This window comes from Haliotis rubra, unplaced genomic scaffold (genome assembly GCF_003918875.1).
Source record: "Haliotis rubra isolate DU_JTF1 unplaced genomic scaffold, ASM391887v1 Scf1300, whole genome shotgun sequence".
Lineage (NCBI taxonomy): Eukaryota > Metazoa > Mollusca > Gastropoda > Lepetellida > Haliotidae > Haliotis > Haliotis rubra.
The window spans coordinates 24363-48016 of record NW_025765227.1 but is presented as its reverse complement, the minus strand read 5'-3'; the positions used below and the strand labels follow the sequence as shown (position 1 = coordinate 48016).

Below are 23654 nucleotides of genomic sequence, written 5' to 3'. Positions count from 1 at the left end.
CATTTAAACGTTTTATAAAAATTAAGGATTAGATTTTACATGCCTAATGTAAAGGTGCATCCATATAGAAGTGGTATTAAATGCCTTCAAAAATATTTGAGTTTCCAAATTGAAGCTACTTTTAATGGAGTTGATTTGGCTATGTCTGGTCACAAACAGTAAGTAATAAAGCCGATCTGGATCGGCGCTTTCTCCTGGTTTTCCCGGATCGGCGCTTACTACCTGGTAGTCCCAGATCGGCGCTTACTACTGGTGGTCCTGGTTCGGCGCTCACTACCGGCGCTTTCTCTCGGTGTTCCCCGGATCGGCGCTTTCTCCTGGTTTTCCCAGATCGGCGCTTACTACTGGTGGTCCTGGTTCGGCGCTTTCTCTCGGCGCTGTTCCCGGATCAGGATCGCTTTCTCCTGGTTTTCCTGGATCGGCGCTTGCTACTGGTGGTCCCAGATCGGCGCTTACTACTGATGGTCCTGGTTCGGCGCTTACTACCGGCGCTTTCTCTCGGTGTTCCCGGATCGGCGCTTTCTCCTGGTTTTCCCTGGATCGGCGCTTACTACTGGTGGTCCCAGATCGCGCTTTTCTCTACTGGTGGTCCTGGTTCCCCGCGCTTACTGATGACCGGCGGCGCTTTCCGGCGTCTTCGGTGTTCCCGGATCGGCGCTTTCTCCTGGTTTTCCGGATCGGTCGGCGCTTTACTACTGGCGCTTTCTCGGTCCCAGATCGGCGCGCTTACTACTGCGAGGCGCTACTGGTGGTCCTGGTTACGGCTCACTACCGCTTTCTCTCGTGTTCCCGGATCGGCGCTTTCTCCTGGTTTTCCCAGATCGGCGCTTACTACTGGTGGTCCTGGTTCGGCGCTTTCTCGGTGTTCCCGGATCGGCGCTTTCTCCTGGTTTTTCCCCGGATCGGCGGCTTTTTGCTACTGGTGGTCCCAGATGCGAGCTTACTACTGATGGTCCTGGTTCAGCGCTTACTACCGGGCGCTTTCTCTCGGTGTTCCCGGATCGGGCGCTTTCCTGGTTTTCCCGGATCGGCTTTACTACTGGTGGTCCCAGATCGGCGCTTACTACTGGTGGTCCTGGTTCGGGCGCTTACTACCGTAGCGCTTCTCTTGGTTTTCCCGGATCGGCGCTTTAACACTACTGGTGGTCCCAGATCGGCGCTTACTACTGGTAGTCCCCAGATCGGTAGCTTCCTACCGGTGTTCCCGGATCGGCACTTCCTCCTGGTGTTCACGGATCGGTGCTTACTACTGGTTTTCCCAGTTCGGCAGCTTTATTACCAGTGCTCCCAGATCGGGCGCTTTCTCCTGGTTTTCCCGGATCGGTAGCTTTTACTACTGGTGGTCCCAGATCGGCGCTTACTACTGGTGGTCCTGGTTCAAGCGCCACTACCGGGCGCTTTCTCTCGTGTTCCCGGATCGGCGCTTTCTCCTGGTTTTCCCAGATCGGCGCTTACTACTGGTGGTCCTGGTTCGGCTTTCTCTCGGTGTTCCCGGATCAGCGCTTTCTCCTGGTTTTCCTGGATCGGCGCGCTTGCTACTGGTGGTCCCAGATCGGCGCTTACTACTGATGGTCCTGGTTCGCGCTTACTACCGGCGCTTTCTCGGTGTTCCCGGATCGGGCGCTTTCTCCTGGTTTTCCTGGATCGGCGCTTACTACTGGTGGTCCCAGATCGGCGCTTTTTACTACTGAGTGTGGTCCTGGTTCGGCGCTTAATACCGGCGCTTTCTCTCGGTGTTCCCGGATCGGCGCTTTCTCCTGGTTTTCCGGATCGGCGCTTACTACTGGTGGTCCCAGATCGGCTTACTACTGGTGGTCCTGGTTCGGCGCTCACTACCGGCGCTTTCTCGGTGTTCCCGGATCGGCGCTTTCTCCTGGTTTTCCCAGATCGGGCGCTTACTACTGGTGGTCCTGGTTCGGCTTTTCTCGGTGTTCCCGGATCAGCGCTTTCTCCTGGTTTTCCGGATCGGGCGCTTATACTGGTGGTCCCAGATCGGCGCTTACTACTGATGGTCCTGGTTCGGCGCTTACTACCGCTTTCTCGTGTTCCCGGATCGGCGCTTTCTCCTGGTTTTCCCGGATCGGCGCTTACTACTGGTGGTCCCAGATCGGCGCTTACTACTGGTGGTCCTGGTTCGGCGCTTACTACCGGCGGCTTTCTCTTGGTTTTCCGGATCGGCGCTACTACTGGTGGTCCCAGATCGGCGCTTTACTACTGGTGGTCCGGATCGGCGCTTCCTACCGGTGTTCCCGGATCGGCACTTCCTCCCGGGTGTTCACGGATCGGTGCTTTACTACTGGTTTTCCCAGTTCGGGCGCTTATTACCAGTGCTCCCAGATCGGCGCTTACCTCTGGTTTTCCCGGATCAACGCCTTCCTACTGGTGATCAGGGATGGACTCTTACTGCCGGCATGCCTGGTTTGATGCTTCCTTTTAGGGATTCCCGGTTGGCGCTTCCTCCTGTTGTTCCCGGTTTCGGCGCTTCCTTCTGGTGTTTCCGGTTCGGCGATTACTTCGGGAGGTTTTAATTCAGCACTTCCTTATACAGGCTGGGGGTCGTCGCTTCCTTAGGGCGCTCCCAGTGCGATGTTCACAATGTTCCCATTTCAGCGCTTCCTCACGGGGTTCATGTTGCCCTGCTTACACATACTGGTCCGAGTTCGGTGCTTACCTCTCATGTATCTGGTTTGGCGCCTTCTGTTTCATCGGTTCCTCCTATATCGGGACTGGGGCCAGGTTGCCGGTTTTTGCTGGAATGGGCTCTGCCAATTGCTCAACCCATGACTTTGATGCTATGGGAGGATCGGTTCCGTACTGATCTTTTTCGGCAGCCATGGTCTGGCAGGTCTTTGTTTAACGGAGCTGTTAGAGATGTTGCTAACAGAGTGGGCCAGGACGGTCATTTGCAAGTGTCAGTGGAATTGTTGAAGTTCCAGCGTTTGCAAGTGGAGGAATCGTTGCGCCAACGAAGGCCAGCACGTTATGTTCCTGTGAATCCTGATATTCGTGCGAATTCTGCTGCTTCCTTTCGTGGGAGAGGCTCCGGTGGCAGAGGATGACTCAACCATCAACGTCGGGCGTCCACTACTTCACGACCAGGGCCGGTGGGGTAGCCTAGTGGTTAAAGCCTCGTCACCAAGCCCGGGTTTCCCCACATGCAAAAGACCTGCTAAACTAAAACGTGACTTGAGGGACATTGTGGCCGGCCAGCCTTCGGTTCAGTTCATTGGGCAGCGCCTCTTCAGTCGTGCCAATTCTGACGTCTCCAGTAGGCGGTCAGCTTGGGTATTATGCTCCCAACTGGACCATCTTGGGAGACCCCTTCGTCCTCTCCCTGTTTTACACGGGTTTTCAGCTGCCACTCATAGGGGATCCTCCCCTCACTTTGCTTCAGGAGCGCAGAACGTATCCCGCTCGACAGATGGCTGTTCTGCGATCCACATTCAATACCTTACTCGAGAAACTTGCGATCGAATCCCTGGGTCCGGCTCCTACCTAGATTGGGTTCTATTCTCCAATCTTTCTGGTCCCCAAGAAGGATTTGGACAAGCTGATGTTAATCTTCAACATGCAGGTGTTCAACAAGAGGTTTCTGCAGCCTCCGCCCCGTTTCTTGCATGGAATCGGTGGCACTCCTCAAGACCATTATCAAGACGGGAGATTTCATGGTCAGTTTAGACCTCCAGGATGCTTACCTGCACATCCCGATCTTCCCAGGTCATCGCAAGATCCTTCCGTTTGTCTTCGAGGGCATCCACTATCAGTGGCGTGTCCTCCCGTTTGGAATTTCCTCGGCCCCGTGGCTCTTCACACGGCTAACGAAGCCTATCACCAGCTTCCTTCACCGCAAGGGGATCCTGTTCGAAACCTACATCGACGACTGCATTCAGGCACAGAACGATCAGGCCCTTCTGCTTCGTCACATGCAGTTTGCGATACGGCTTCTTTGCCAATTAGGCTGGTTAATCAATCTGCAGAAATCGGAACTAGTCCCCACGCGCTGTCTCCAATTCATTGGAGCAGTCTTCGACACAGAAGTCAACAAATTCTTTGTCCAGCGATTGATTTCGTCGTCAAGATTCAAACAATTGGTTTCGTTGGCATTGGCGCAGCCCTAGAGGTTCGTCAGTGGCAGGAGCTCCTGGGCCTCTTGACGTCAGCTCAACTACTCCGTCCCTGCAGTTCTTTCTAGCGCCTTACATCAGAGTGGGAGATCCCGTTGCCTTGATCACTCTACCTCTGCAGCTCCATCTCCATCTCCGGTGGTGGATGGAACAATTGAATGTTTGCGACAGAGTTTGTTTAGGGCCATTTGTTCCGTCTCTACACGGGTGGGGAGCTCATCTCTTCAATCAACAAGTGGCAGGGCAGTGATCTCCCGACGATCGCACCTGTCACATCAACGTTCTGGAGTTCAGGGCAGTGATGCTTGCAATCAGTCACTGGCAGGATGTCCTCAGAGCAACGTCCCTCATGATCCGATTGGACAACGCAGCGGTGGTTTGGCATATCAACAGGATGTCTACTCAACTGCTGCGGTGGACCCAACGGTTCTTCGATCTGGTGGACAGTCTCCACATCATGGTACGAGCCAATCACATTCTGGGGGTGAAGAATGTCATCGTCGATTCTCTGCCTCGACCGAGTCGTCCCTCTCCAACGGAATGGAAATTGCATCCTCAGGTGTTCCAGACGTTTTGCCTTCCGTTGACGACGCTGACAGTAGATCTCTTCGCCACCTGGCGGCTCTTCAACCATCAGCTGCCTCGGGTTTGTGTCACCGATTCCGGATCTTCTGGCTTGGGACCTCGATGCTCTAACAATTCCATGGGACAACCTGAACGCTCACGCTGTTCCCCGCCAGTGTCCCTTCTTCCTCGCCAGATAGTGAAGCTTAAGTGCGATCTCAGAGCCTATTTGCTGGCCAGAAGTTGGTCTGTGAACCTCCCCAAGACCTAGCTGAATCCAGATCCCATGCCTCTTCCCGTTCGACCCGATCTACTGGTTCATCCGCAAGACTGACCAGCTCCATTGGTCTCCGTTGACGCCTCCATCTGCGTACCGTTTAGCGATCTTCATCGGGTCATTAACGGTTAAGGGCTATTCTAAGCGTGTAGCTACTGCAATTACCACAGCGCTCGTACTTCTAATGAGGTCACTCTACGTTATGACAAATGGAAGAACTTCGAAGCGCATTGCAGGAAGAAGGGCATCCTATCCCCATCTACGGGCGGCCCCCGCAGCTGGTGGCAGAGTATACATTCAGCATCTCCCTGAACCTCCAGAAAACTCAAAGGTTCTACGCTATCTACCTATTTGGCGGCTCTTAACACAGTTATTGCAGCGGCCTCGGGTGTGAAGGTGTCCACTGTTCCTGAACTCCAGTCTCTCCTCCGGTCTTACAAACTGGCTGACCAATCTCGGAAGTTCCGGCCTCCAGCTTGGGATCTTTCCGTTGTACTTGCTCATTTCACGTCAGCTGATTATGAACCTTTGGAGGAGAATGTCTCCTTTAAGATTTCCTTGGCATGTATTGCTGAGTTTAAGACCTTTCAGGTACTTTTAAAGGTTGGCCTTGCGAAAGTTTGGTTTGCGGTGGGATTTCCTTGCCAAGAATCAGTTACCAGGTCAGCCGGATCGCACATTCACGATTCCGCCGCTGTCCACTATGTTGGGCCCAGACGACACTGAGGATATGTCCTTATGCCCGGTGTGTGTGCATTAAGGATTTACCTAGCTGCCTCGCAGGATCGCCGCAAATTGCGTAAGAGATTGTTTTTTCCATTGTCTACTGCCTCCACCTCGGAAGTCTCCCGTACTACCTTGGCGTTTTGGATGAGAACTACGATCCTGCGTGCCTATGCCTTTGCTGAACTGCCTCCACCGTGAACGGCGAAACCCCATGAGACGCGTGCTCTTGCTTCCACCATGGCTATTCACAGAAATTGTTCCCTGCAGTCCATCATGGAGGGCTGTTTTTGGCGATCAGATACGGTGTTTGCTTCACACTACCTGAGGGACCTCTCAGTTACAGACGTGGAAGGTCTCCATCAGTTCAGCCCCCTGGTCCTAGCACAGCAGTTGTCATCGGCTTGTCGTTCGCAGATGAAGCAATCCTGCTTGGTCGGTTTTGCTCTGTACATAATAAAAGATATCGATGTTATCCATGTCTTAGTACTTTTTTCCGTTGGGTTTAGATTATTCTCTCCTATGGAAGTAGGGTGTGTCTGCACTGTCATTAGTTATGACTTGATAGACTGTGAGGCCAGTCTTGTGCTACATACAGAGATGATCGACACTTCACTTACTGACCTCTACTCTGTGAGCAATTACGTCAGGGAAGTGTTGATTTCCGATTACCTACATGGTTTTCGAAGCGTTCTACTCCTGAGTCCTTTCTCACCTTTGGTACGTTAGGGAGATTGGTACTGAACGTTAAACTAGTTGAGCATCCGAACTATTCCCTCTTTCACCGCCTTCCAGCGTGTGTCTGTGGGGGGTAGTTTCGAAGCAGGGACTGGCCAGATTTAGGTCCTCGAATTTAATTCACTGGGGTCACCTGATAAATCGTGGGGCGGCGGGGCCTACTTGCCAAACTGCGTCCTTTTGCTTGTCAAAAGTTGCGGCCGAATACCACATTAATTCGGGAGCACCCACTCCCTAGAGTTTTTGTGCTGTGTACGCCAAGGGGTTACATGAAGAAACCCATCTCAAGATGGAGTTTGCATATCGGGAGTCCTCCTTGGGTTATGCGTTTTTCCTGGTGGTAGTAACGGGGTAATCTGCCATCCACCTACCAACCGTGGGATTGTGCATACAGTGAGATAGGAAGATTTTTACAAATTTGTAAATTTTATTATAAATTGTATATTTATATACTTATCCTATCTCACGCGATAGGACCCACCCGACCTTCCCCACATCACAGATTACTAAAAGCTCCAAGACGAGAATGACAGGCACAGGTGGTCACATGATCATCTGAGCGAGCGGCACGCTTACAGAGATGATTGACAGGTGTTGATGTCGGAGTGAGGTCAGAGGTCAGGGCGGGTCAGAGGCCAGCAAGATTTGATTCAACTTAGCCTACAGCACGTTTCCACACATGGTCATAGAAGAAGAGAGCGGTGCAGTGAGATAGGATAAGTATATAAATATACAATTTAAAATAAAATATACAATTTTGTGAATATTGGGGTATTACTTTTACAAAAACAATATCGTGGGCTAAGCATTCCAAAAGTGCGGCTTTCACAGCTAGAACAGTTCTGTTAGGCATATAATGGACATTGCATAGATTTAACCCAATTCTGTTTGAATTATTCTTTAATATATTTGATACTAAAGTTATGCTTATTTTACTCTGTGGGTCTGAATTTGGGGGGCTAGATAGTGTAACAAATATAGAAACCATTCACGTGTAAACGCTTCCTTGGAGTGAAGGCATCGATATCAACTTACACAGTACTGGGTGAATGTATCAGATACATTTTGTATATTTTTGCATTTAAACGTTTTATAAAATTAAGGACTTTAGTGCACCAACAGCGCCAGTGAACCACAGTACCATGTTGTTCATGAATGATTATCAAATAGGGATAATACAACGATAATCTTATGGCTGGTGGGTACATGTACACTCATAGTGGCAAAACAAGTTGAGCAAAATACATTGAAATGCACCTCAAAACATATGAACAAACACAAAACAGGAAAAAAGCAAGAAGGGTACGAATTGGTTGTCTAGATACACACTGGGACAATGCATTCAAAACACAATGACACTGAGCATGGTATATTTTGACAAAGATTTCTAAAATTTGAGTCTTAAATCTGTTTAGTTTGTTTAGACGTTTTTTTGCAGATATATGATCAAAATGAAAACAACGTCACTGACACTGACTATCTTTATGGGAGGTACTTCCGGGTGGTGTTTACTTCTGACGGTAGCGAGGTCAATAGAGGCTTCAAACTGTACTATGGCCCTGGTAAGTATATAGTTGTCTTTCCTAGTATCCTATCTTAACAGATCTACATCGCATGAATAATTATACAGTTTGAGAATTCTAAAATACGTCCTGTGTATGCATTAGTTACTGTAAACCCATGTAGATGACGAATCAAGCAATAGTGCCACGACACATGTGTATGGTATACATAACCTGTCCACACGCATATCAATCAACACAAAAGTACGAAACATGCACATGCATATAATACCATGATACATGTACAATATTACGTACAATATTATGTATATTATAACCATACATTCGTACATAATGCCATGTCACAATATTATGCATAACTCGAAGTACCCACACACGGTCCGACCATTTCATAGTTGTCACATTTGAATACCGGTTACACGAATTCGTCACATAAACACACACATGACACACACACAAATTTGGTCCCATGACATTCAAACAACAGCAATCTTGTATACATAAGCCGAAGCCAGTCAATAAGAAGTTGATTGGTGTAGCAAACTGATCCACAACAAAACCAGCGCGGCTCACACCTTTCCGCCATTTTACGGAAATCACTGTCTGTGCTAATCAGACTGGAACTGATAAGGTGCCCCTATTAGTGATATGGAAATCATTAGATAAACAAACGCTTAGGGCCGAGGAATTAGGACTGGATCATCTTTTTTCTACCCTGATAGACATACCTATGTCTCGAATACATGGATAAGTCAATTTATTACTTGGTCCCCAGCGATTCGACTCATCGGGATTTGACTGTATGTGTGTGTGTGTGTGTGAAATTACACACATGCATACAGTAGCGAGGCACAATAGTACAAAGGGTAATGATGTCAGGAGATAATTGTACCACGTAAGTTCCCTTTTGGGTCTGCAGTAAATGCTCTTTCGATTGATTGTAGATTATTCATCATTCCCGGCATATCTCTCTACAGGTAAGCATGTACTTCTGCTCAATGCATAACTTGAAACTCTGAATGCTGATTATTTCGCTCGTACATTTGACCATCTTTATGAAGATGAAAGTGCACGGTAGTGAGATGAAATTGTGTTCGAGGTGGCGTTTAAACTTATTGCACTAATTTGCGATGCCAACGCACATGTGCTTGACAACAGTACAGAAATCTGTATAAACATGTCGCATTTACGAAACAAAATAAGTTGTTATCCATAAAGTTTGTCAATTATTTGCTTTCCCCCCATAATGCAATAGTGAAAGTCAGGATAACAAGTGCCAACTCTCCGTATAGTTTTGTAGCAGGTGTCCAGAAATCGAGCCATCGATCATCCGGTCTGCGGGCCGAGGCTCCCTCCACAAGACCACGGAGGTGGTCTGTGAAATGAAAAAGGATATAGTCTCAATAAGATTTACCAGTCAAAAAAACCCTGAAAACGTAAAATATGTCCGAAAGTTGTAAATTGGTTTTGTTCGTCAAATGTGATTATATACATCGAGTTTACACACAAAACTATTTTGATTTTGGCAACCAAGCACTAAGATTAGAAGATCATTGCAATTGGTTACCGGGTGCTTGGTCATGTCAGACGAAATGCGGACACAATGTCGAATTAAGACACTTCATGCGTCTGATCTTGAAATACATTTTCTAAATCTTTCCACCAGACTCCAGTTACAACAGACGGTCATCAAGCCCCTACCCTTGGAATGGAATGGCGAGCACATGTGAGTATTGCGAAATATGAAGACTGAGGTCAAGGGTGCTGTTTAAAAGAAACGTCCGTTCACACAGTTTTTAGAATATTCTGAGACATGTTTCATTTTCCTCCACAGACCCGTGGTATTGGTCCACTACAGACAGAGGTAAGTGTTTCAATACTCAAAAGGTGCAACATATCCGCGATATAAGAATTATGACTTTTATTCTCAACGTCTATGAACCGTGATACTGACACAGACGACTTATATAATCCAGTAACTGTCCACCGACATTTGTGATTTTCATACCACACCTACAGGGACTGTTATACTAACAAAAGTGATTAATCTCCTTAGGCTGGGGCTCCCGATGGCCTTACGCAAGCACCGAAGGTAAAATCGAGTTTTACATTTATTCTGCAGTTTTACATTTATTCTGCAGTTTTATATTTTTTCTGCAAGCATTTTGAATTGAATGTTTTGTGAAGGTTATAATGTTCAGTTTTGAGCTAGCGCCAACATATTATTGAAATTAAAGTTTCTTTTATGCAAAATATAATTTCTCAGTTCATAACAAGTTTTATGTTTGTTCTTTTGCGATGAAACAAACATCAATTCCACTTGCAAATATTTACCAATTCAATATTTTTTAGGAACCACGTCGGACTGGCGATATCAGACGTCATCTGGCAGCAGTTACGGTATGTGTTGAGTTGCAAAATACCAATAGACAAGGACACACACATTCTTGTTGAAACGTTGAACATATGTGCCAGCGATGGGAAGTAACATTAATAGTAAGAGATAGTCAAGACGTTCGACTTCAAAACGAAGACATCGGAACTAGCTTTCTCCCTTTCTTTTCTCGACATGTGCTACAGCAACTTAAAACACATGGAGACACCTTCTACATGTTATCACTTACTGCAGTGTTATAAGTGAGTTGTTGATTTCTGGCAGTATGTGTTTGTGATTGCCATGGTTATGATTTTGAATTAAATGAATTCGTTGGTTATTGACACACATGACAAGTTTCGACTTTGAACTGTGAGTTTGGAGGGGAACACATTTTATCGGGAATATAGTATATGTTCGATCATGAGTACAAATTCCAACTGGTGAAAATGATTTCGTAAACAAAATCCTTTCAACGTAACCATCCAAGTCGAACCTAATGATGTTACATACACGATGCTTTCTTAAAGATTCCGGACCAAGATGCTCTATTCCGCTCTCAGGCCCACCTACAATGCTTGAGCACATGAATCACTCTGGGTAGAAAGCATCCTCCTTGTTGTATAAAAATCCCCCAGAACAGAAATGAAGTCATTTACATTTACTTCCACTCTTGGACGCCGCTGTCCATCCTTCAAGAGCGCAAACGTAGGGAGCATCGTCCCCTAGAGATGACATGGTCGCATGTGTGACTCCTTATTATCTTCTCATTATCAGTTGGATCTGCTTGATGACGGCACGGTAGCCATGTCTCACCAAAGTTTCATCAACACCTTCTGTAGATATATTTTCCCATGTTGTATATATCTGGTTCAAATCTATTATGTGAGCATGGATAGTATAGTACTTAATACCTATTAACTGTTATGGGTTTATTGTTAGGCTTGGAACTCTTATTGCTTATTATGTAACACAGAAAGCGATCGTTTCCACTTCAGCTTTGTTATCTTTTCTCAATAATATCTATGTATTTTTGTGTTGACGATTTTTATAAGTGCATAATTGATAATTATACATGCAGTGACTACACTGAGTCACTGGTTACTCACCCCAGCAAGCTCTGACCATCCTTATTAATGATACAACATCCAAAAGCTGTAGTTGATAATTGCTCTAATTGATGTTCTGTCATCATAGGTGAATATACAATTACAACATTTCAGGCTGCGGAACAAAACACGGCAACAGCTTGTCGGGGTACATCACATCTCCTAACTACCCAGGGGACTACTTCAACAACGCCCACTGCGAATACATCATCGACCCTGGCACTTACGTCTACCTTCGCGTCGTCGACAAAGTCATGGAGTCTTGCTGTGACCATCTCGTGGTATAGTAGATATACCCAATCTCTCTCATACAGTAACGTGAAACAAACCGAGCACTGATTGATCGATGTTTGAAGGATATGTGAATGTATGTAGTTCGATCAGCCTGAATCACGATAATATGTTTTGTTGTGTGATTGGCATTCTTGAAGCTGGAGGGTAAGTAAGGAAGCGTACAATTATACAGATAGGAACATCTTGCTTACTGAAAAGAGCGACGTTTCGATATGGATTCTTACACCGTTATCAAGCTAATATTGAATATTGCTGAGAAGTATATGTGCATACTATTTTGTGACAGGCATCACCTATCATTACAAGGGTGTAGTCAATGTTATCTATAAAGTTGTATGCTTTCATATCACATGCTTCCCGTCCTTTCCCCTTATTGATGTGACCCGTGAAGATCCGGGTTAGAATTGGTCTTCAGTAGCCCATGCTTGTCGTAGGAGGCGAATAACGGGATCGGGTGGTCAGACTCGCCGACTCCAGCTAGTGAACAAGACATACCTGACAGCCGACAAACGCAATAACATGAACATATCACACATCCAAACACACAATTACATGCATACAATAGAGCAACAAAACCCTTTTGAGTTTTATGAATACTCACAAGGTGCAACAATATACAACGTCAAAGCGATAGAATGACAAATCTCGAGTACTCCACAACAATCTCCACTGGGCGTACAATGTATATAAAAGCATCGACAATTACATGAATGGATTACATGAATGGTGTGATTACATGAATGCAGAGATTCTGCTGCTTTATGTTCAAACAAACAGAAAGATAGAAATAAGTTCATAAGACACAATGGCTGAATGTCTCGACCCAAACATTTCTTTCGTAGCTTTGAGTAAGCATAACTGAAACATTCCATTCATTCTATGACGAAACGTAACCAAGGACTTTAGTCCACCAACAGAGCCATTGAACTACTGGATCATGGGAATGTTTTTTTATGAATCGGATAGGGTTAATACAAGGTATTCGAAAAAACACACAACACGACAAAAGTATATCTGATGGGTGCACTCATAGTGACGAAATATGCAACGCAAAATACACTGAAATGTCCCTCACGAAACACGAATGGAAAAGCACATAAAAACACATGGAAAAGGCAAGAAGGTTATCCAAATACAATAAACACCACAATCGGGAATGTATACATAAAACAAATTCAATGACACTGTGAAATTTCAAGACAGTTTTGACAATGATCCTGAAATATCATTCTTACATGTGTTTAGATTTGTTACCTTAAGACTAAGTTTTTTACAGATTTATGACCAACATGGAAACGACGTGACTGGCAATGTTTATCTTTATGGGAGGTACTTCCGGGTTGTGTTTACTTCTGACGGCAGCAATGTCCAAAGAGGCTTCAAACTGTACTATGGTCCAGGTATGTTGTTATCTTGCCTATACTCTCATCTTAACAGCTCTACTTTGCATTCATAATCTACAGTTTGGGGAATTATAATTACTAGTACATACGTCCTGTGTATGCGTTAGTTACTCAAACTCATGAAGATTACGTATGAAATGACATATATGTATACATAAAAACATAATACATACCTAAAACGACTGGTCACTCATCCACGAACACCATACTATGACATATGTACATTGATACAACACCACGAGACATACACAAGACACATACAGTAGCAAGACGATAAACTTGTAAATGATGTGCAAATGTAGACTAATTATGTCCGGAGACCATTCTACTACATAAGTTCCCTGTTGGGCCTGAAGTAAATTCTTTTTTCGATTGATTGTAGATGACTCATCATTCCCGACGTATCCCACGACAGGTAAGAATAATTCTGCTCAGTGCATAGCTTGAACCTCTGAATGCTGTTTTTTTCGCTAGTACATTTGACCCTCTTTTTAAACATGACACTGAGAGGTAGTGAAACGATATGAGGTTCGAAGTCTCTGTTAGATGTATTGCACTAAACTTGTGACGCGCACGCACATGTGCTTGGCAACTGAACAGGGATCTGTATCCGAATGTCGCACTTACGAAACAAAAGAATCAGTTATCCATAAAATTTGTCTATATTTTGCTTCTCCCCATAATACAATAGTGAAAGGAAGGATAGTGTAGATTTGTAGAAGGTGTCCAGAAATCAAGCCATCGACCAACCGCTCTCCGGGCCGACGCCCCCTCCACAAGACCACGGAGGTGGTCTGTGAAAAGAAAAAGAATGATATACAATGTAGTCACAATAATATTTACCAGTCAAAAACCCCCAGAAAACGTAAGATGTGTCCGAAAGCTAGAAATGCGGTTTTGTTCGTCGAATGTGATTATATACATCGAGTTTACGCACAAAACTATTTTGCAATTGGCGACCAAGCGCAAAGAGTAGAATCTAGATCATTGGTTATCCGGGTGCTTGGCCATGCCAGACACATATGCGGATACAATGTCGAATCAAGACACTTCATGCGTCAGATTTTTAAATACATTTTCTAACTCTCTCCACCAGACTCAAGTTACAACAGACGGTCATCAAGCCCCTACCCTTGGAATGGAATGGCGACCACATGTGAGTATTGCGAAATATGAAGACTGAGGTCAAGGATGCTGTTTAAAAGAAACGTCCGTTCACACAAATTGTAAAATATTCTGAGACATGTTTCATTTTCCTCCACAGACCCGTGGTATTGGTCCACTACAGACAGAGGTAAGTGTTTCAATACTCAAACGGTGCAACATATCCGCGATATATGAATTATGATTTTCATACTTCACGTCTGTGAACCGTGATACTGACACAGGCGACTTTTATATCCAGGAACTGTCCACCGACATTTGTGATTTTCATACCACACCTACAGGGATTGTTATACTAACAAAAGTGATTTTTTATCTCAATAGGCTGGGGCTCCCGATGGCCTTACGCAAGCACTGAAGGTAAAACCGAGTTTCACATTTATTCTGCTATGGTGTAAGATTGGTACAAACGATGAGTGTCGTGCAATCTTGTTTAATGCTTCCAGACATGTTACATAATGGCTCGCTCTGGTTGCGGCCATGTGGGAGACGACAGCGAGGCTCGGTGTATACTAAAACTTGGCATGCATTAATGTATAACATGGAATGTCAATTGACCGGAATATGGATTCTACATCTCCCTTTCTTTTTAAGTGATTTACAATATTGTAAGAATAATATAGTATCATACAGTAAGAGGGCTGTTAGAAAACTGACGATGAGATTTGCGATTATGCTTGAACATAATAGCAAACTTGGCACTTGTTGTTTGGCAAGGTTATCTGCAGAGTTCTGTTTTGACTAGCATACACTAGTGGCCATGATAGGGAAACCATGGACTGTTAATGTCTTTCTCGGTCACATTGCTTAAATTGTTTTTACAGTTATGTTTAGCACCAAGCACAATTTATGATAGGAACGACTGTAAACTTTAAAGTTCAAATCAAACTCTTCATTAACATAACTGGAACGTTGAACACAGTCTTTGAACAGCTGTTGAACAGTGTCTGTTTCTGTTTAATATGCATATCTTGGGTTGGGTTGCACTATTCTTCCACTCCTCGTTTTTGTTAGAGTATGTTTTGTTGCAGCTGGGGATGTGTGGTCGGTGTGGGACTTTGGCGACGTCGTTGCTGCATATTTCACCGGTGGTGGTTTGATGGGTGTTCTCACAGGTGGTGGTTTGCTGGGCGATTTCACTGGCGATGGTTTGGAAGGTGTTTGCTCCTCCAGCTGATGCTTTTGTTGTGGTTGCACTGGTTCTATCTGTTGTTTTTGTTGTGGAGATGTGTAGCATTGTCTCTTCTTGATATCTTCAGGCATTAGAAGTAGGTGTCTTCTGTTGCGCCGGTATGTTCTGCCATCCGATTCAACAATGTAGGACCTTGGTGTGTCATGCATGTCTTTTACAACTCCTAGTTTGTCATAACCCTTTTCTGACTGTAATCTAACTTTGTCACCTGGAATGAGTTGTCCCAGTGGTTTTGCTGTTTTGTCGTATTGTTGTTTTTGATGTTGTCCGATGTTCAGCAGCCTGTTTCTGATTACTTGTGGATCCTTGAGAGAAGGTTCAAGTAGTGTTTTTGACATGGGGAGCTGTGTTTTAGTCCGTCTCGCCATCAGTCGTTGAGCCGAGGATCCCAAAATTGGATCTCTTGGTGTGTTGCGCTGATTCAGTATTGCTAGATATGGGTCTGTTCTGTCCATGTCACACTTCTCAAGAAGGCTTTTGGCTGATCTCACCGCGCGTTCTGCAAGTCCGTTGCTTTGTGGGTAATTAGGACTGCTGGTTTTGTGCTTGAACCCCCAGGTTGATGCAAATTCAGAGAATTCTGTTGAGGTGTATTGTGGGCCATTGTCGGAATAGAGTACATCTGGTATTCCGAAACGAGCGAAATGGCTTTTCAGTTTCCTGATTATCGCGGTTGAAACTGTGGTGTCTAGTATGTTGATCTCGTACCATCCGGAGTAAGCGTCAACTAACACAAGATGATTCTTTCCTTTCCATGTAAAAAAGGTCTGTTGCTACAGCTTGCCAGGGTCTCTCTGGAACACTGTGTTGTTTTAGCGGCTCTTTCTGCTGGTGTGTTTTGCAGCTGTTGCAAATCTGGCACAGTGTGGTAAGTCTGTCTATATCATTGTTGATTTCTGGCCAATATAGGAACTCTCTAGCCCTCTTCTTGGATGCTTGGGCTGAGATGTGGCCTTTGTGTACTTGTTCCATGTATTCAGTCCTCAGACTTGGAGGTACCACAATCTTCTCGCCTTTGTATATAATTCCTGAGTATTCAGCGAGCTCGTCCCTGAATGAGTGATATGGTTTGGCATCTGGGTGTACATCTTTTCTGTATTCTGGCCATCCGTAGTATATGTAACGGCTCAGCAGTTGCATTAGTTGATCTTCGGCTGTTTCCCGTTGCAGCTGCTCTGTTCGCTGTTCTGTCATGGGCAGAACTGTCAATACCTCAAACTCTTCTTCATTGTTAGAGGTATCTTCTAAGTATGCTCGTGAGAGTGTGTCGGCAATTATTAAGTCCTTCCCTCTCTTGTATACCAGATCAATGGAATACTGCTGTAGTTTTAGTAGCATGCGTTGTAGCCTTGCTGGTGCTGCAAACAGTGGTTTCTTGCATATGGTAATGAGTGGTTGATGGTCTGTTTCAACTGTAACTCTTTTGCCATAAATGTAATCATGAAACTTCTCACAGGCGAAGAGGATTGCTAACAACTCCTTCTCGATTTGAGCATAGTTTGTTTGTGATTTCGTCATGGATTTGGACGCATAGGCTATTGGATGTCCTTCCTGGATTACTGCTGCACCCAATCCACTCTTGGAGGCGTCACATGTTAGAGTGACAGGCTTTGTAACATCATAGAATTTCAGGGTAGCTGAGTTGCTGATTTCTTTCTTTATTGCTTCAGTTGCTGTCCTACATTTGGAGGACCACTCCCATGTAGTCTCTTTCTTTAAGAGCTCTCTCAGTGGTGCTGCCAACTCACTGAGATGGGGAATGAACTTTGCCAGGTAAGTAACCATTCCTAGGAATCTACGCAGTGACGGCAATCCCTCAGGTTCTGGCATATTGACAATTGCTCGGACCTTCTCAGGGTCAGGTCTGACACCTTCAGCTGTCAGTATGTGACCAACATAGCTCACTTCCTTTTCTTTGAAGTGGAACTTGTCCGGGTTCAGTTTCAGGCCTATTTCATCCGCTTTGTTGAGTACTCTGATGACGTTATTGTCATGCTGTTCTTCTGTTTCTCCCCAAACAAGTAGGTCATCCATTATACCTTCACATGGTAGACCACTGAATAGACTGTCCATGTGTTTCTGAAACACTTCACTGGCTGAAGTGATGCCAAACGGCATTCTTAGGTATCTATAACGTCCATATGGGGTATTGAACGTCGTCAACATCGATGTTGCATGTGATAATGGAATCTGCCAGAATCCCCGCGATGCATCTAGCTTGGTGAAGAATTTCGCCTTGGGCATTCTTGCTATGATTTCTTCTACTGTCCTCATGGGGTAGTGCTGTCGCTTCAAAGCCTTGTTGAGGTCAATTGGATCAATACAAATCCGTATTTTGTCTGTGTTTTTCTTCTTTGCTATCACCATAGACGAGACCCAGTCCGTCGGTTCAGTCACTGGTGTGATCACTCCTTGTTCCACCATTGAGTCTAACTCCTGCTTGACTTTGTCCTGCATTGCCACAGGAATGCGCCTAGGTGCCCTGATCACAGGTACTATGTCGGGGTCCAGCTCAGCACTGTATTCTACAGGTAAGTTCCCCAGTCTTCCGTCGAAGAGAGTAGGGTATCCCTTCATAATCTGTGCCTTGGTCAGTGGTTCATAGTTTTGTGTGTTTTTCATTGTTAGTTCACACACACTGTATACATCCTCGTCGAAGGATAGTAGCTTAAGGCGTACACTGTCACGTAGTCCTACTATAGGCTTGAGCTGTTGTTCTATGACATGAAAGGTTAGCAGCTCTTCTCTATCTTTGAATCTACACTTGATTTGGGTTCTTCCCAATGTTTTCAAGGAACTCCCTCCATAGCTGACCAATGTTACTATGTGTTGTTTGCTGATTTTCTCTTTGTCTCTCACCTTCTTGAACCAGGATAGTGGTAAGACATTACATTTGGCACCTGTGTCAACTTTAAGCCTTATTTCCTCATTGTTTGCAAGTAGGGTGGCATATGCTTCCAGTGGCGACTCCTCAATTCCATCCACCTCTAGGGAATCTATGAATAGAAAGCTGTCGGTATCACTATCAGAGTCTTCATAATATTCTTCATCAATGTCATGAACTGTTCGCTTTGCCTTTCTTTTTGTTTGCTTTTCATGTCTCCTGTCTCTGCTTCTTGGGTTTCCATTCTCATTATCACTGTGCGGAGCTTTACAAACACTTGCAAAGTGGTTCATTTTGTTACAGTTGTGACACTTCTTGCCACGTGCTGGGCAACGTCCAACTGGATGTGAGTATGTGCAGTTCCTGCATGTAGGCGGAGATTTATGTTGTTTTCTTCTTTCATTTCTAGCACCGTGTATAGCATGTACCTCTGCTGTTGATTTGTTTGTGAGTTCTTGTAGGCCCTTTTCCGTGATTTCGTTGAGAGTGCATATGGTAACAGCTTTAGCTAAAGTTAAAGCAGTTTCTTTCAGCAAAGATTTCCTTAGATTGTCCGAATCTACACCACACACTATTCTGTCCCTGGTCATTTCATCTTTGAGAGCGCCAAAATTGCATGAATTTGACTTATTCACTAAATCTGTATAGAAAGTTTGGAAATGTTCACCTCTGCTCTGATTTCGAGTGAAAAATCGAAAACGCTCCAACGTAATGTTTGTCTGTGGCTTACACAGTTCGCTGAACTTATCTTTGAGGACTTGTAGGCTTGCCCTTGATTCTGCCAACCCGTACGTAAAAGACTTTTCCCTTTCGATTGCTTCCTTTCCTGCAATGTTCAAGAAGATATATGCCTGCGTTTTGTCATCCTTATCACCATGCGCAGCTTCCAGGAAAATGTCAAACTCCTGTTCAAACTGTCTCCAGTTCTCGGCAATGTCACCTTCAAATGAAAGCGGTTTTGGCCGGTTGAATCCGTCCGCCATTGTAACTTCGAAGCGCGCTGACCGGCTTTCGAAATTTCAGTCACACTCACAGAATGTCCTAATCTTCATCCGTTGCGAAATGTCGCCTGATGAATCCTGGGAATATGATCCCGCTTCTGACACCATGTAAGATTGGTACAAACGATGAGTGTCGTGCAATCTTGTTTAATGCTTCCAGACATGTTACATAATGGCTCGCTCTGGTTGCGGCCATGTGGGAGACGACAGCGAGGCTCGGTGTATACTAAAACTTGGCATGCATTAATGTATAACATGGAATGTCAATTGACCGGAATATGGATTCTACAAGAATGTGGGGAGACGAGCTACAGCACCAGTGGCGTTTTCCAATCTCCGAACTACCCCAGCAGCTACTCCAACAACCTCTACTGTGTCTACGGGATCTACCCATCTTACAACATAGAACTGAGCATTGACGATTTGATGTTAGAACAGAATTATGACATCCTGAGGGTAATGAAAACACTTTCATACTTTTGTCTTTTCTTTATGACTGGATAATGTTATCAATAGTGGTTTGATTAACGTGAAGGCGCTTTATGACAGAATTGTCTTGTGCACAAACATATTTGTCCGATGATTCTCTTGTGAAGCATGTCAAGGTTCCACAGCTATATAACACAGGCAAGACTTTATCGTTATGTCAGAGTTGATGATGCTTCTGAACTGATGGATGATGCAGAAATGCTTGTCAACCAAGATAAATTCATTATTTTAAATTGCCGAAGTCTGGTTTTTAAAGGAAGGCTCTCTAACCGACAACTGCATCGTGTTTATGTCCAGTGTGTTGAGAAGAGCTTATTTGAAGTAGGCAGGCTTTAAACGTGAAACAACAGCCTTCTGTTAGCCGCTCATAGTCATTTTCAACTTAATACGGTTGTGATTTTGCATCAAACTGTAATATAATTACGAAATGTACAAGAAGTTAACGACTGTCCAATAAGGACAGGAGTGACGCTGTATCTTACGCTTTCCTCTTTTCCCCCTTTTGACAAAGAGGTGAATCAGTGGTACGATCTAGAATATCGACTTAGCAGAGCTTCTATGGAGAAATCCTATCCGCTCAGGGTTTGGAGGGCAAGAGCCCCAGCTGAGCCTAACCAGCCTGACTGTTCTTGCGTCACCAAATTTGCTGCATTTAGTTATTATTATCTGAAAATAATAACAACAATGTGCTACTACCTCATATTCCCCCATATACTGTTCTTTCCATTTCAAAATATTAGAACTGTCATAACTAATAATTTACTGGAACACGGTGTAGTGAAAAGATCGGTACATATTTTAATATCACCTCTACCACCTATATAGAATCCAATACAGAACCAGCCTGAGGTATGAGAGTATACCTCTAACCATCACACAGCTTAGTCGACTCTGCATGTGTTTCAGATTTCATACGAAGATGTGTATGGGTACCAACGGAATGTGTCATTTACCGGTGACAGTCGTGACACAATAGTTGGCAGACAGTTTAAAATGACCTTCACAACTGACGGAAGCAATACTCGCCAAGGATTCAGGCTGTCCTGGAGGAGATATGGTACCGCAGTATAGTAGCTCTAACCCTGATAATGACCTACACAGATATGGTACCGCAGTATAATAGCTCCAACCCTGATAATGACCTACAATGAAAAGATATTTCCCCAGCCGGCTTCCAGTCAGCACACAGAGTACGAAGTAGAACATGTACCTTACTGAGAAAGTGTAATCCCAAACATCACATATATTGTATTTGGCCACTTTATAAGTGGCAGTGTGTATGATGTTGATTACCAGTCTGATTTTGGTTCCCAACCTCTCCACTGTTACACAAATACTCCTTAGTATTTTTATGTCAAATTCTTTCATTGTTTCAGATTCATGGGGATCAACGACGAATGGATACTATCGTAAGATATTTCACAAACCTATTCGTTTATGAAGAATGGCTATAATAATTAATTATAGGGAATGTCCTGTATTTACATTACATTTCTTCAGATTCCACAATACTTCCAACTTCATGTGGCAATAGTTTAATACATGTGTCCACTGTCAAATTATTGTACCAGATCAATGTTCGTTGTAATTGTTGCTCTGCGTCTATCATAACATCAGATGAAGAGTGACCTGATTAGATCCAACAAGTTGCTAGGTATAGTCTTCAGGAAGCGTCATCACGTGGCTCGCCTAGTAACAGGGGGCGTAATCGAGGAAGGACTTTGGTTGTAACTGTGCTGAACACTGTAATGTTACACATTAAATAGCCGCACGAGCCTCATGCTGTTGTCAGAATCATCAGATTGCTTTGAGCAATCGCCCTCACATTCTAATTCATTAGTTCAATATACATGCTGTTGAGTTTTACGAAGATGATAACGGTCGGAGATATACAAAACCCGAATGCTCTCACTCACCACACCCCTACCTACTACCTCACTCACTCACCAGACCCCTACCTGCTACCTCACTCACTCACCACACCCCTACCTACTACCTCACTCTCTCACCAGACCCCTACCTACTACCTCACTCATTAACCACACCCCTATTTACTACCTCACTCACTCACCAGACCCCTATCTACTACCTAACTCACTCACCACACCCCTACCTACTAACTCACTCATCACACCCTCTACCTGCTACCTCACTCACTCACCACACCCCTACCTACTAACTCACTCATCACACCCCTACCTGCCTCCTCACTCACACACCTCTACCTGCTACCTCACTCACCACCTCACCACACCCCCTACCTGCTACCTAACTCACTCACCAGACCCCTATCTACTACCTCACTCACTCACCAGACCCCTACCTAACTCACTCTCACTCACCAGACCCCTACCTACTAACCTCACTCACCTGATACCTATATCATTCCCAGAAACCGAGCAGCACCTGGTGGGGCTGGTCATCACAAGGTAGGTAAACCGTCTATCAGTGCCTGATGTGAAGAGTAGTGTATACTTTATAAATGTGTTATTTCCCCAATGGAATCCATATTGGTCAAGTATGTCGGCTGCGAATTTTACATGCATATGTAACAACGTAGAAACACACATTGAGACAACATTAATTTTGATTTGTTCTAAAGTCTTGGCCGTATATTTGATTATTAAAACCTATGGTATGAGATCTCTGGTCCGTTTCTTTGTAATAGAGAAGCTCTCAAATTGCTTCTATATGATCGATGTCCAGTAGTATATATATAGCATGGTCAAAACTTGTTACCTCACATCACTCTTGTATCAGTCGGAAGCTTGCGTTAATAACTCAGCATGGCATTGACAGTTACAGATTAGATCCAACAAGTTGCTGTAGGTATAGTCTTCAGGAAGCGTCATCACGTGGCTATCGCCTAGTAACAGGGGGCGTAATCGAGGAAGGACTTTGGTTGTAACTGTGCTGAACACTGTAATGTGTTTGTTCGATACTTTACTTCGTAATATCAGGTTTCAAAATAACGATGAGTAAATCAAATGTTTCCTCGTAGCTATATGTTGCATGAAAGGCCCATTCTTTCTTTCTTCTCATCAGCCCCATCTGTCATGGTCACCCAGTGACTCCAGAGATTTCAAAGTGACTGTACCACGTGACATGATTCAACAAGTGTTTCCGGGTCATCTCCATATGACCTGACCCTGGATGACCCTAACTGCAGGGGACAAGTCTACTATGACGTTGTGGATGTTTCGTTCAAACATCCTTGGTTGTGTATGACAAGGAGGTAACTAACCCGTCCCTATTACGTGTTGTTTTCGGTAAAGCAAAAATATCATGTTACTTTGTAAACATTGATTTCACGTAATGTTGAAATAGAAAACACGAACGAAATATTAATACTGATGTCGATGTGGATGTATAAATGCAATTAGTAGTATATACTAACTGAAAAAGTGAACTTCCCTTCATATAATGTTAATATATAATGTTATATAAAATAGGGGGCGGTAGCCTAGTGGTTAAAGCGTTTGCTCTTCACGCTGATGTGAAGCCCATTTCTGGTGTACCCACACGTGATATTGCTGAATATTGCGAAAAGCAAACTAAACTCACTCACTCACTCAATAAAAAAATATATTTACTGTGATATGATATGATATATGTCCTTGGAAATAGTTTTACACGTAATATTAACATACATGTCAATGTATTCGAAAGTTCACACCCGATCAGTTAAACATACAAGTTGAATTCATATTTACATTATTTTTGTGGAAGTAATCTAAAATCCATACCATTCCTTTATTTTACAATTATGTCACAGAGGACAGGAACACTTTTGTT

General features: G+C 44.3%; 3 protein-coding genes across 4 annotated transcripts in view; 2 read left to right on the top strand and 1 right to left on the bottom strand.

The window, feature by feature from the left end:
* The window catches only part of LOC124267318 (deleted in malignant brain tumors 1 protein-like), an 84985-nt gene extending 71859 nt beyond the window's left edge, over nucleotides 1-13126 (top strand). For both annotated transcript variants that reach the window (XM_046702238.1, XM_046702237.1), the window contains 6 exons: nucleotides 9616-9675; nucleotides 9784-9813; nucleotides 10006-10041; nucleotides 10302-10349; nucleotides 11547-11713; nucleotides 13003-13126. In XM_046702238.1, coding sequence (XP_046558194.1) covers nucleotides 9616-9675; nucleotides 9784-9813; nucleotides 10006-10041; nucleotides 10302-10349; nucleotides 11547-11713; nucleotide 13003 — 342 coding nt within the window. In that variant the 3' untranslated portion in view covers nucleotides 13004-13126. The remainder of the gene's footprint in view (nucleotides 1-9615; nucleotides 9676-9783; nucleotides 9814-10005; nucleotides 10042-10301; nucleotides 10350-11546; nucleotides 11714-13002) is intronic.
* A 2124-nt stretch (nucleotides 13127-15250) lies between these two features.
* LOC124267324 lies at nucleotides 15251-19352 on the bottom strand. Its single transcript, XM_046702243.1, has 2 exons — nucleotides 16449-19352; nucleotides 15251-16030 (listed from the first exon to the last, which is right to left on the bottom strand). The coding sequence occupies exons 1-2, from the start codon at nucleotides 19350-19352 to the stop codon at nucleotides 15251-15253; spliced, it is 3684 nt and encodes a 1227-aa protein (XP_046558199.1).
* A 273-nt stretch (nucleotides 19353-19625) lies between these two features.
* On the top strand, nucleotides 19626-21336 carry LOC124267322 (blastula protease 10-like). The gene is made up of 3 exons (XM_046702242.1): nucleotides 19626-19826; nucleotides 20766-20916; nucleotides 21236-21336. Exons 1-3 carry the CDS (start codon nucleotides 19626-19628, stop codon nucleotides 21298-21300), a joined length of 417 nt encoding a protein of 138 aa, XP_046558198.1. The 3' UTR covers nucleotides 21301-21336.
* The last annotated feature ends 2318 nt before the right edge of the window (nucleotides 21337-23654 follow it).

Bases quoted from the DNA above. Each gene is read 5' to 3' on its own strand.
- LOC124267322 (XM_046702242.1), top strand. From the start codon at position 19,626: ATGGAATGTCAATTGACCGGAATATGGATTCTACAAGAATGTGGGGAG. The intron at 19,827-20,765 runs GTAATGAAAACA...CATGTGTTTCAG, and splicing joins AGAATTATGACATCCTGAGG to ATTTCATACGAAGATGTGTA. The intron at 20,917-21,235 runs GTACCGCAGTAT...TCATTGTTTCAG, and splicing joins GCTGTCCTGGAGGAGATATG to ATTCATGGGGATCAACGACG.
- LOC124267324 (XM_046702243.1), bottom strand. From the start codon at position 19,352: ATGGCGGACGGATTCAACCGGCCAAAACCGCTTTCATTTGAAGGTGAC. The intron at 16,031-16,448 runs GTACACAAAGGC...TGGGGGTTCAAG, and splicing joins GGACTGAATACATGGAACAA to CACAAAACCAGCAGTCCTAA.